The 13,040-nt window shown below is 44.3% G+C and overlaps 1 protein-coding gene across 1 annotated transcript; it reads left to right on the top strand.

Annotated features, from left to right (window-relative positions):
- Positions 1 to 8,268: 8,268 nt before the first annotated feature.
- LOC131982144 (uncharacterized) lies at positions 8,269 to 12,809 on the top strand. Its single transcript, XM_059346726.1, has 2 exons — positions 8,269 to 9,629; positions 12,432 to 12,809. The coding sequence occupies exons 1-2, from the start codon at positions 8,604 to 8,606 to the stop codon at positions 12,807 to 12,809; spliced, it is 1,404 nt and encodes a 467-aa protein (XP_059202709.1). The 5' UTR covers positions 8,269 to 8,603.
- Positions 12,810 to 13,040: the final 231 nt, after the last annotated feature.

Here is a 13,040-nt window from a genome sequence, read left to right as displayed (position 1 = left end):
TAAATAATCACCATCACAACAATGCGGTCTCACATTTGAATTAATCTGAAACACAGTTTCAATATAATGCAACAAAGTTATGCGCTAGCTTCCACTTTTAAGAGCAAAGAGGATGATGACAGGCTCAGGATCAGAGGCAGAAAGCACATAAGTTGGGAAAATGTTATAATATTTTGAGCCGCGTTGAACAAAAATTGCAGCAAGTTTAAATGAGCGTGGAGCTAAAACAACCCGTCACCGCAGGTTGGAAAATGGAAGAAGATAACTTCTTCTACGCTTCATTTTAAGATGAAGTGCATTTTGAATAGCCTGCATTTATTTATTGATTAATATTACAGTTTTTGATTTTACAAAGGAAATGTTTATTTACACATCTTTATTGTGTGGGGGGGAAAAAATGTAATTGTGTAATTATCAGACCGCCATTACATTTTTCATCTCGCGCACCCCCAGGGGTCCACGCACCACACTTTGGGAATCCCTGGCCTAACACATGCCAGTGTGAGACTGGTCTGACGTAAAAAAAAAAACGTCAGAAAAAGCGTTTGTACAGGACGCCAAATATAACTTACATTTAAATTTTAGACAGTCCTCCTCTGCTGTCTTGCGGATATAGTAATGAGTAATATATAGTAAATAGTAATGATTGACAAACAAACGTTGGTCTTTCACCAAGGAGAACATGTTTCATGTCCTGTGTCAAAACAAAAATAAATTATTTTTATGTGATTTACTAGGCTCACCTCAGCCTCGTAACTACTTCACTCCCGGCATTTAGATACATTTATTAACTGTTTGAACTGTCTTTTATAAAGCCTTACCAGGATGTTTTCTGCCCCAACCCTATGGCTTTGTAGCCTAAATTCACAAAAACTTCAGCCTTTTTTACAACCGTGAACCGTACGTGTATGTATAATGATGTGTTAGCTATTTTGAGAACGCTCCGCGGTGCCGTTAGCTGAGAAACGCTCAGATGTGTCATTATGGATGGTGTTGACTGTCTATTCTGTCGTTTAGGTTGAGATCTTGCTGTCGAGTGCATTCTAGAGGGATTGTGGATCAAAGGTCGCAAATTAAATCTAAATCTATTTCCTCTAAGCATTTGATGAAGCTACCCCACAAGATCCAACTGTGGCTCTATTGGGAATAACAGATAAAGTTCCTTTTAAACATATTGCTACCAGCAGCCTTGTAGGGTAGCCTCGGCCACCTGTGTATGAAAGTGTATGTGAAAGTGTGAATGATGACCTGTAGTGTTCAAGCTATTTGACTGGTCGCTATGACGACAAAAGTGCTATGCAAGTGCAGTCCATTTACCATTATCCACTTACACACATGCATGCCTTCAGATGTAGAGCACAGTCCTGTATGTCCTGAATAACTCTCATTTTATAGCTTTAAAGGAGACATTTGCGACTGTCAAACATAATGAAAATGAACTCAGAATAAACAGAGAAGGTAACAAAATGTGTGCCATAGTCCATATTGGTATATTTCCAATTGGTGGAAACACATTCCTGAATTAAAATGCACATTCTTCTCACAAGGAATTAGAAGTAGAATTATGTGGTTTTGTTTTTTTTAACTTTAATTTTTATTCAATTGGGTGTACAGTCCATGCATATGAAATGCTTCACTATTAGATGGTTAAATCACATGAAATGTACAAATTACATTCTTACTAAGACTCTAAAAATCAATTTTCATTAGATGATGAACCCTTTTATGACCTTGATGATACAGTCAACCCATTGCCTATAGTGGTAAATGACTATTTCCGTGTATTAATATGGTTTTATTTACTTGTATTTGATTATGTTTATTTAAGTTTGTGTGTGCCTGTGTATACAAGCATGATTTCTAAATGTATTTAACAATTTAAGTGTTTTTTAAATGTATTTTGGATTGGGGTTTATTTTATTTATTTACTTTATAAAGTAATTACTTTTGAAATGTACACAGCAGGAAAATAATGGCATGAAAATGTATACATTGTGCTATGGTTGATGAAAATGTAATAAAAATTAAGTTAAAAAAACACAAAAACATAATTCTACTTCTGATTCCTTTTGAGTGAGGGTGCATTTTAATTCAGCAATGTATGATGGCATATTAGGGCCAAGTATGAAAAAAAAGGTAATATTTTGAGAAAAAACTTAGAAATTACAACATTAAACTGGCAAATCTACGAGAAAAAAGCTGCAGATACTGTTTCACCTCTTCACTAACGTGTCCATCGTGTACCATCCCGTGTTCAGGTTCCTTGAGAAGACAAAACACTATTTTCCCGACTTTTTTTCCTTATAAATCTGCTACTTTTTCTCGTAGACTATACCAGCTATTCTCAACCTGGGGGTCGGGACCCCAATTGGGGTCGCAAGATGGTTTCTGGGGGTCGCCAAATCATTTTGGAAGTCAGCTCTGTCTCCACTGTGTTAAAGTGTTCATGTGTTAATGTGTTTTTGGTCACTTAATGTCTTTTTTTGGGGTCATTTTGTGTATTTTTTGGTCATTGTGTGTCTTTTTTTGATCATTTTGTGGTCAATTTGTGTGTTTTTTGGTCATTTTCTGTCTTTCTTTGATAATTTTGTGGTCAATTTTTGACTTTTTTGGTCATTTTGTTTCTTTTTTTTGTAATTTTGTGTCTTTTTTAGTCATTTTGTGTCTTTTTTTGGTCATTTTGTGTCTTTTTTTGGTCATTTTGTTTCTTTTTTGGTCATTTTGTGTCTTTTCTGGTCATTTTGGTCTTTTTGTTTCCTTTTTTTGGTCATTTTGTTTCTTTTTTGGCCATTTTGTGTCTTTTTTGGGTGATCTGAACTGTGCGTGTGAGATTGTGTTCAGTGAGTGGGGGTCACGTACAACATGCATGTTAAATTGGGGGTCGCGACTCAAAAAGGTTGAGAACTGATCTATACTACTATTTACTCTCATCTCGTAAATTTGCAAGTTTTTTTATCAAAAATTACACCTCTCCCTCGGATCCGTATATTTTTTTTTATATACTTGGCCCTAATACGCCCTCGTAAGAATGTGTTTCTACCAATTGAAAATATACCAATATGGACCATTGAACACATTTTATTACCTTCTCTGCTTATTCAGAATTACCTTGTTCTCGTTGTTGACGTTTGACAGTCTCAAATGTCTCCTTTAAAGCTATAAAATGAGAGTTATTCAGGACATACAGGACTGTGCTCTACATCTGAAGGCATGCATGTGTGTAAGTGGATAATGGTAAATGGACTGCACTTGCATAGCACTTTTGTCGTCATAGCGACCAGTCAAATAGCTTTAACACTACAGGTCATCATTCACCCTTTCACACACACTTTCATACACAGGTGGCTGAGGCTACCCTACAAGGTGCCAGTGGGTGAGCGCTCCACCAGCTGAGCCACAGCCGCCCCACTATTATACTATATAATGAAGATGTATGAATAGTGTATAAAAGCTGTCAACCCAGCAAAGTTTCAGTCCTGATGCGTCTATTCTGGAAAGTAAATGGCATACATACATCTCACCAACCAACACAAAAGCTCCTTCAGTTATTTTCTGATTGTTCACACCTTAATTGTGCATTGTTATTAACAATTGTAAAATCAAGTCGCTAAAACTTTCAATAATCTGTATGTTTAATTAGAACAAGCTGCTGCCTGAAAAAGGCTGGAATAATGTCTATTCAAAGGCACCAACAATAGCTTGTCAAGTAAATAGAACAGCCATTCTGCAGTTTGAGCTTTGAGCTTTAATGGGTTGATTTGTGTTTTACATTCAAACACAAAATGAGATGTATGGTTGTGCAAAATTCTGTCTCAGTATCATTGTATTTCAACATGCTATGATGCTCATTTGGATCTATTGTAACCAGCAAAGATGGCAGAATTTAGTGGATGTTGTTCTCATTGGCTCAGAATCTGAACACATTTACATTTACATTTTAAATTGGTGAAAGAACAAACTCAGATTCCTGCTGCATGTGTATGTCTGCTGGACAGACGCATGCTGTGTAAAGCAGCTCTCCTTTTACAGAAATAAATGCCAAAACAATAATCCTTTGCGCAATATTTACAGCATGCTGTGTCCTGCCATTTCTGTTTCTCAGATAAATTCATTTTAAATTCATCAATTTTTAACATCATATAGCCTAATACGTTATGCCTGCAGACAAATAATTTGTGGATGTTCTTTTTCAATCCCTTCACTTTTATTTCTGGGGAATGTTGCATTACTGTGAGAAATGAGAAAAAGGATCCAGTGCTGGCAGTGTTCACCGCTGGGAAAGAGAAAAGTATCGAGAACAGTGATTTGATGGTAACATTGAATTGAACACATGGCATTCATCAGGGTGCAGAGCAATGCCCCAAACTAGGACCTGAGTGGGATTCATGGCATTTCTGCATCCCAATAAAGGGCAGCGTAAAAAAAATGTGCCTGTTAACTTTTTTGCAAATTGCATACAGATTTGGTTTATGTGATGGACTTTTCCATACAAATAATGCTTAATTCAATGGTTTAAAAAAATAAATCATAATAATTAAATAATAAAGTCTTTATCCTTGATTATTCTCCACCCTTTAATTGAGAATTGGGCATTGTGGGCGTTTTAGGGGGAGATAGCAGGTCAACAATAAACGCCTTTGACCGTCTGATTTTTGTGCTTACTTTGGCGCATTACTTCACCACCTCCCAATATGATATCATGACCAGGGAGGTACCAATGGGTTCCTCAGATCTAGCTTCATATGATATTAGTATAATATCTATAGCAGGGGTGTCAAACTCAAATACACAATGGGCCAAAATGTAAAACTTGAATAAAATCGCGGGCCAACATTGAACAAATAAACCTTTTAATATATACCAAACATGTTTTGCTTTAACATTAAATATGGAACCAGCAACGCTTATAAACATACAATATATAACTAAATAGTGCAGACATGCAAATCAAATTTCAATTAAAAAACACATCAATGTCATTAATTTATTAAATAAAAATTAAATAAAAATCGTATGCCTCTTTTCTATTTGCATCCTTCTGATTTAAATATCAAAATAAATTTTTTCAACAGGTTAATAAATTCTGCCTTTCTTTTCTCCATTTTTGGGAAGGGGTAGCTGGGAGACAGCTCTAGCTTGAGGTTGCTATGACGACTGTCACCGAGGAGCGTTTCTGGGTCCTGTCCTGATTGACACGCCAAAACAACAGCAGGGCATTGTGGGATTTGTAGTATTAGCGGTAAATGCACCGCTGCATGCATAGTACAATAATAAGATAATAATTTGGTATTGCCTCGCGGGCCAAATAAAATTACACTGCAGGCCAAATTTGGCCCGCGGGTCAGAGTTTGACAGCCCTGATCTCTAGTCTTAAAATTGAGCCTGCTACAGCCTGAAAAAAAACAAAAGCAAACAATACGATGTTCCGCCAGCGGGTCAGTGGAATGATAATGAGTTAACTGGTTTTCTGAATCAATCCCAGTTGTCACTGGGCAGGAAGAGGGGAAGAAAGACAACCATTCACACATATCGGCAATTTAGAGTCATCAATTCAATCTAAGCTGTATGTTGTCTGGAGGAGCTGGAGGGAACCCTGCTGTCACATGGAGAACATGCTAACATGCTAACCTGCTGCCTGTTCTATTCCTGGGAGGTGAGAGTCATTTCCACCATGTCGCCCCTAGAAGTGTTAATATAGCAGAGAGAAATACTTGCAGCATATCACTCCACAGGGGTGAACCATGAAGCCAGATTAGTGATTGAGTTTTTCATATTACCGATATATAGATCGTCATAGTAACTTATGCTGCAGACCTAACCTGGTTCATTTAGCCTCACCTAGATTTAAGAGCTATCACTTTAAAATCATATATTTAAATGTTAAAGAGAGCCATACAATCCCAGATAAATCATACCAAAGCATGGGTAACTAAACTACACAACCATCAGATTAATAAATAACAACAGCAACAACAACAAAACTAAAGTGGTAGCTGATAATAAAACTACTCTTCTCTTGTACACATCAACATAACTCCCTGTGTGTTACATTAAGTTTCTGCCTTGGGGGAAATGACAGTTGCACATATTTCTACATTAAAATTATATTAAGTTCCAAATAAATGTTTTATCTGAATGTATGCATATGATTGTTGGCTCTAATTGTAGGTGGAGACAAAATTCACTGTGGAACAATATTACAATATTGTAATGTAATAAAGAGATAAACCACTGAAAACAGATTCAACTTCAGGGGGAAATTTTATATCATACACAAAAAAAGATAAAACTGCTAATTTGTATTCATTTACATATTAATTACCTCATTACAATCACATGTTTCTAAACATATTCCACAGAGCTGAGAGTGGTTATAACAGACATGTTCATGTTTTAAACACACACCTGGATGTTTTACCTGCATAATGAGCAGCTGTTCTGTAAGTTGGGATTCAAGATCATGAATACTGCAGTTACCTGCTATAAAAAGATGCAAGATATGTCATTTTCCTGAGGAAAAATGCAAAAAAGAAAACTGAAAAGTCATCAAATCTGTCACTTCAGGTCATAAAAGTCACCAGTAAAATAAAAAACAACAACTTGCCCCTGACTTAAAGATATGACACAGCCTATTGCTGCTTTGAAAAAGTTGCTCTGCATGGCTAGGAGGTGCTTTCAGAATATATTTCTGCATATTCAATAACTACAATTAAAAAAAATGCATGTGACATGTTGAAATCATTTTTAACGATTAGAAACGAGATGCTGGCTGCAGAAGAAGCCTGTATTGAAGTCAGTGGGCTCTTCTCTCTTGAAATTGAAAGTCAATACTTTTTTTCTTCTTTTTTTTTTTTTACAGGGAAAATCCCAAAAGCAGATTTTATTTCCCTTAATATATGTCAGGTCAGGGTGGCAGGTTTGGAAATGACTTTTCCATTTAGAGCGTATTATGGCTTATGGAGGGGTATATTCACCATGATTGACAGCTCTCTCAGGCGTTAGCAGTGGCAGTGAAATAAAATATATAATTTTTAAAACTCATATTTCTTACATGCATGCTCACATTCGTCAATCAAATAGTTCAGTTAGATATCTTGAGTTGCACTGAATTCACTTATCTTTTCCGAAACAAAATGTTAATGTTGGAATAAGAAGATGAAAGCAAAGTTTACCAGTTATAGCTTGATTTAAAATCCTGGTTTTCTATTTCTTCTGTCAATAGCTCCAGTTAAAGGTACTTGCTGTGCTCTAACCATGGTAGACCTGCAGCTCCTGTAACAGACCTGTACTTTACTTCACTTATGACTGATGTGGAGGGATCAAACATTATCTGTTTGATCTATTAATTAGGACTCTGCTAGACGAGGCTTCAGTCAAAGTGAGCCAGATAAAAGTTATAAAAGTGGAATAAAGAAAACAGAAGTTTTGCAGAAGAATGTAGAAGTAATCATGTAAATTTAGTGTTGTTTTTTTAACAGGTGCGTCATGTTTCCAAAGAAAAGTTTCTTTAATCTCATCATCATCAAATAAGACACAAATCTCTCACTGAGGATTCGTGTTCAATTAGAAAACACACGGTACTCTTAAATTAAACTTAAGTGGGTTTGTGTTACACCTGTTGTTTATCAGGCAAGTTTATCAAGTTTATAAAACTTTTATTTTAGCACCAGGAAAACATTATGACTTGTTAACTAGCGTCATACACCATACAGAAAATACAGAAAAGGGGAACATAGTTAATTTGCACTGCACAAGAGGGTTTTGATAATTAGATGGTCACATCATGTCTACAATAGACTTCTGAAATATGCCGTTATGTTTCCATGTTGCCATGAAAGCGTGTTCTTGGCATAAAATCTTAAAAGATGCTGTACACAACTTTCAGAGCATATTTATGGCTGAAGGTCTGAGCAACGGTTGTCTCCCGAGGCTCTCATTCTCATCCCCAACTGGTCCCATATGGACACCAGTCAGCCACCAGCAGGAGGGACTGGGACACCAACCAATCCAGAACTAAGACCAGTGTGTGCATCACATTGGTGTAGGTCAGGGATGGGCAACTGGAGGCCCGGGGGCCGCATACGGCCCGCACCCTCACTTGAAGTGGCCCTCAGTACAACTACATGCATTTGAGCATGAAATCTTAAAAGTGCAGTGTAGAAATGCACAAAATTACTTCTTGCAATTAATGTTGGTCTGCTGTTCTTGCACTGAAAAAAAAAATCACAGTAAGTGGTTGTGGAGGGGGCGTGGTGCATCAGCTGCAGGAGAGAGGTGTGGAGAGGGCTCAGGAGAGCAGCGCCAGGTGAGAGTGATTAACACAACTGCACAGCATTAGCTAATCACTCTCTCCCTTTTAAAACACAGTAGCGTGCTGGACCTGGGAGGCGGAATGACTGGAGCACACACACAGTCTGGACCAGACAAGGAGACAGAGCACGGCAGCATAAAGCCTGTGAACGGCTCTGTACACTGTTGATAACCTGCATTAAATAAAAGTATCCTGAACGTTGATTATACTCCGTGTCCTACCTGCTGAGGAGAACTCACGGTGGCTCAAACTACGCCACATTGGCGCCTGAACAGGGACTCAGCAGGTAGAGATGTCGGAGCCACAAACGCCGGTGACCACGCTGGCGCAGATGCTGGCGGAGGTTGCAGCTATGAGCCGGGACCAGGCAGCGCTAAACAGACAACAACTGGCCGCTCTCCAGTTCCAGGCAGAGAAACAAGCTGAGCTTCTGGAGGTGATGGTTAACCGGGTTGGGGGGGCGTCGTCAGCCCCCTCGTTCGCTGGTGTCACGATCCAGAGGATGGCGGCCCATGATGACCCCCAGACGTACCTGGACATGTTCGAGGCGACGGCGACGGCATGCAACTGGCCGGAGGAAGAGTGGGCTGTGCGCCTGCTTCCTCTGCTGTCGGGAGAGGCGCAGACGGCGGCATTCGGCCTACCCGGACCCTCCCGGTGTCGGTTCAGGGACATCAAGCGGGCAGTTCTGGACAGGTTGGGGTTCTCCACAGAAGACCAGCGGCGCAGGTTCCGGGGGACCAAGCTGGGTCCCGCGGATCGGCCATTTGTCTACGCGCAACAGCTGAAGGATGCGGCGACCAGGTGGCTTCAGCCGGGGAGCTCTGCGGGCGAGGCGCGGCTGCTGGAAACCGTGGTTTTGGAGCAGTTCGTGGAGGGGCTCCCAACGGCCACCTCGGACTGGGTGCGCTGCCACCGCCCGGCGGATCTGGCGGCTGCCATAACCCTGGCGGAGGACCATCTGGCTGTTCTCTCCTGGGGCCGGGCACATGAGGGTCGGCCAGTCTCTCCCGTCCGTCCCATACCGGCGCCCCGCAGGAGACCGGTGCCGGGTCCCCAGCCCTCCACGCCGGCTAGACCCTCTCCTCGCCCGCGCACTAATCCTCCCTCTCTTTTTTATCCTTCCCAGGCTCCAGCCGCTACGGGCGCTGCTCTCGACCCACAGAGGGTTCCTCAGGCGGCAGGGCAGGAGTGCTGGAGGTGTGGACAGCCCGGACACTTCCGCCGAGAGTGTCCACTCATGGAGGTCGGTCAAGTGGTCCGGGTTGTCGGACCTCCAGCACCCTCCCCCGGTCTAGGAGGGACGTACAGCGTTCCGGTAAGGATCCAGGGTGGTACACATCGGGCAATGGTGGACTCTGGCTGCACGCAGTCCATAGTCCACCAGAGTCTGATTCGACCCGGGGCATTGATGGAGGCGGGCTGGGTGGATATTAGGTGTGTGCATGGGGACATCCACAGATACCCTGTAGTACCAGTGGAAATTCGGTTTAAGGGAAAAAAGCATAGTGTTAAGGCTGCGGTTAGTTCCCGCCTGACGCACCCCCTGATTCTGGGTACTGATTGGCCGGGGTTTGACAGATTAGTGGGACAGTGTGTGGGGGTGCGTTCACGACCGACAGGGACATGGGATATGTGCGCTGTGCTCAGTGGTGACGCGAGGTTGTCCGACACTGCAGACGGGGAGGGGGAGCCGGTGGTGCCTCCACCGGAGGCTCCACCGGTGCCCGTGTTTGCCTCCATGGAAGATTTTCCACTCGAGCAGTCTCGTGATGATACTCTACGCTTTGCCTTTGACCAAGTGATAAAAATTGATGGTCACATGGTGCGCCCTGACGCAGCGTTAACGTATCCCCACTTCTCACTGCGCAGGGACAGATTATACAGAGTGAGTCGTGACACTCAGACAAATGACATAATTACCCAGTTGTTGGTACCAAAAAGCCGCCGGGAAATGGTTTTCCAGGCGGCTCATTTTAACCCGATGGCTGGGCATATGGGGTATGAAAAGACACTGAACCGTGTAATGGCCCGATTCTATTGGCCAGGCATTCGGGCAGACGTGCGCCGCTGGTGTGCGTCTTGCCCTGAATGCCAGTTGGTTAACCAACCGGCCGTCCCGAGAGCGCCCTTGCGCTCATTACCACTGATTGAGATCCCGTTTGAGCGTATTGGGATGGATCTCATCGGGCCATTTCACCGGAGCGCACGGGGATATCGCTTTGTGTTAGTTCTTGTGGATTACGCAACGCGATATCCAGAGGCAGTGCCGCTGCGCACCATCTCTGCAAAGAGTGTGGCGCAGGCACTGTTTCAAGTTATCTCCCGAGTCGGGATCCCGAAAGAGATCCTGACTGACCAAGGCACCCAGTTTATGTCACGAACACTGAGAGAACTGTACGGATTATTGGGCATCAAGTCTATTCGAACCAGTGTTTACCACCCGCAAACTGACGGCCTCGTTGAGCGCCTGAATAAGACTTTGAAGTCCATGATCCGTAAGTTTGTGCACGATGATAGTCCTAATTGGGATAAGTGGCTAGATCCTCTGCTGTTTGCAGTGCGCGAGGTACCCCAGGCCTCCACGGGATTTTCTCCCTTTGAACTGCTGTTTGGCAGGAAACCACGGGGGGTTTTGGACCTTGTTAAAGAAAGCTGGGAGGAAGGTCCAAGCCCCAGTAAAAATGAAGTGCAATACGTCCTGGACCTGAGAGCAAAACTCCACACATTGGGGCGGTTATCACGGGAGAATTTGCTCCGGGCCCAGGAACGTCAGCAGCGGCTGTACAACAGAGGATCTAAGCTAAGACAATTTTCACCGGGAGATAAAGTGCTTGTATTACTCCCATCTTCCACCTCCAAATTACTCGCCAAGTGGCAAGGACCCTTTGTGGTCACACGACGAGTGGGTGATGTCGATTATGAGCTTGTGCGATCTGACAGGGGAGGGGCTACGCAGATTTATCACCTCAACCTCCTCAAAGCTTGGAGAGAGGCTGAGTCTGTTTCCCTGGTGACGGCAATTACAGAGAGAGATGAGTTGGGGCCAGAGGTTCCAAAATCGGCCAATCCTGCCTCGCTCCTTTGTGAAAACCATCTCTCACCGTCCCAGAGAACAGATATTGCCAGGTTGCAACAGAGTTACGCTGACGTGTTCTCCCCCCTGCCAGGACGCACAAGTCTTATTCAACACAACGTTGAGACTCACCCGGGCGTGACGGTGCGTTCACGGCCCTATAGGTTACCTGAACACAAGAGAAAAGTGGTTCAGGCAGAATTGAAAGCGATGCTGGAGATGGGGGTAATAGAAGAGTCCAACAGTGCCTGGTGTAGCCCCATCGTTCTTGTAAGCAAGAAGGATGGGTCCATCCGGTTCTGTGTGGACTATCGCAGGGTGAATGATGTTTCACGGTTTGATGCCTATCCAATGCCTCGGGTCGACGAGCTCCTGGATCGCCTGGGCACTGCTCGTTTTTTCACGACACTGGATTTAACCAAGGGCTACTGGCAGATTCCCCTATCTCCAGAGTCCAGGGAGAAAACGGCCTTCTCCACTCCGTACGGTTTGTACCAATTTGTTACACTTCCGTTCGGGTTGTTCGGGGCCCCAGCCACATTTCAGCGCCTCATGGACCGCGTGCTGCGTCCACATGTTGCATATGCTGCCGCCTACCTGGATGATGTTATCATCCATAGCACCACCTGGGCGGAGCATGTGCGGCAGGTGGCTGCAGTGCTGGGTTCATTGAGGCAGGCGGGGCTCACGGCCAACCCGAAGAAGTGTGCAGTTGGACGGAGGGAGGTACGGTATCTGGGGTACCACTTGGGCGGCGGGCAGGTGCGTCCACAGGTAGATAAGACAGCTGCTATTGCAGCCTGCCCAAGGCCCAAGACCAAAAAAGAGGTGCGGCGGTTCTTGGGGCTGGCAGGCTATTACCGGAGATTTATCCCCAATTTCGCGGAGCTGACCAGCCCCTTGACTGACCTCACCCGAAAGGGTGCCTCAGATCCGGTCCAGTGGACGGAGCAGTGCCAGGTGTCGCTTGAGAGGGTTAAACAGACCCTCTGTGGGGAGCCTCTTCTCCACACACCTAACTTCTCTTTCCCTTTTGTCCTGCAGACTGATGCATCGGGCAGAGGGCTGGGGGCCGTTCTGTCTCAGCAGGTGCAGGGCGTTGACCGCCCGGTGCTCTACATCAGCCGGAAGCTGTCCGAAAGGGAGGCCAGGTACAGCACAGTGGAGAGGGAGTGCCTGGCCATCCGGTGGGCGGTCGATGCTCTGCGGTACTACCTGCTGGGGCGCCCATTCACCCTCTGCTCGGACCATGCTCCCCTCCAGTGGCTCCACCGCATGAAGGATGCCAACGCCCGGATCACCCGTTGGTATCTGGCACTACAGCCGTTTAAGTTCAAGGTGATCCATAGGCCGGGGGCGCAGATGGTTGTGGCCGACTTCCTTTCCCGCTCCCATGGGGAGGGGGGGGGGGGAGTAGGTTAGGCCGGATGGCTCCCCGGCCTAAGTCGGGCGGTGGAGGTATGTGGAGGGGGCGTGGTGCATCAGCTGCAGGAGAGAGGTGTGGAGAGGGCTCAGGAGAGCAGCGCCAGGTGAGAGTGATTAACACAACTGCACAGCATTAGCTAATCACTCTCTCCCTTTTAAAACACAGTAGCGTGCTGGACCTGGGAGGCGGAATGACTGGAGCACACACACAGTCTGGACCAGACAAGG

The sequence above is a fragment of the Centropristis striata genome, chromosome 2 (assembly GCF_030273125.1).
Source record: "Centropristis striata isolate RG_2023a ecotype Rhode Island chromosome 2, C.striata_1.0, whole genome shotgun sequence".
NCBI lineage: Eukaryota > Metazoa > Chordata > Actinopteri > Perciformes > Serranidae > Centropristis > Centropristis striata.
This window is presented reverse-complemented; position numbering and strand designations above follow the sequence as displayed.

Excerpts from the sequence above, each read along its gene's own strand:
- LOC131982144 (XM_059346726.1), top strand. The coding sequence starts at position 8,604 with ATGTCGGAGCCACAAACGCCGGTGACCACGCTGGCGCAGATGCTGGCG. Across the intron at positions 9,630-12,431 it reads GAGGGACGTACAGCGTTCCG|ACTGATGCATCGGGCAGAGG; the intron begins GTAAGGATCCAG and ends TTTGTCCTGCAG.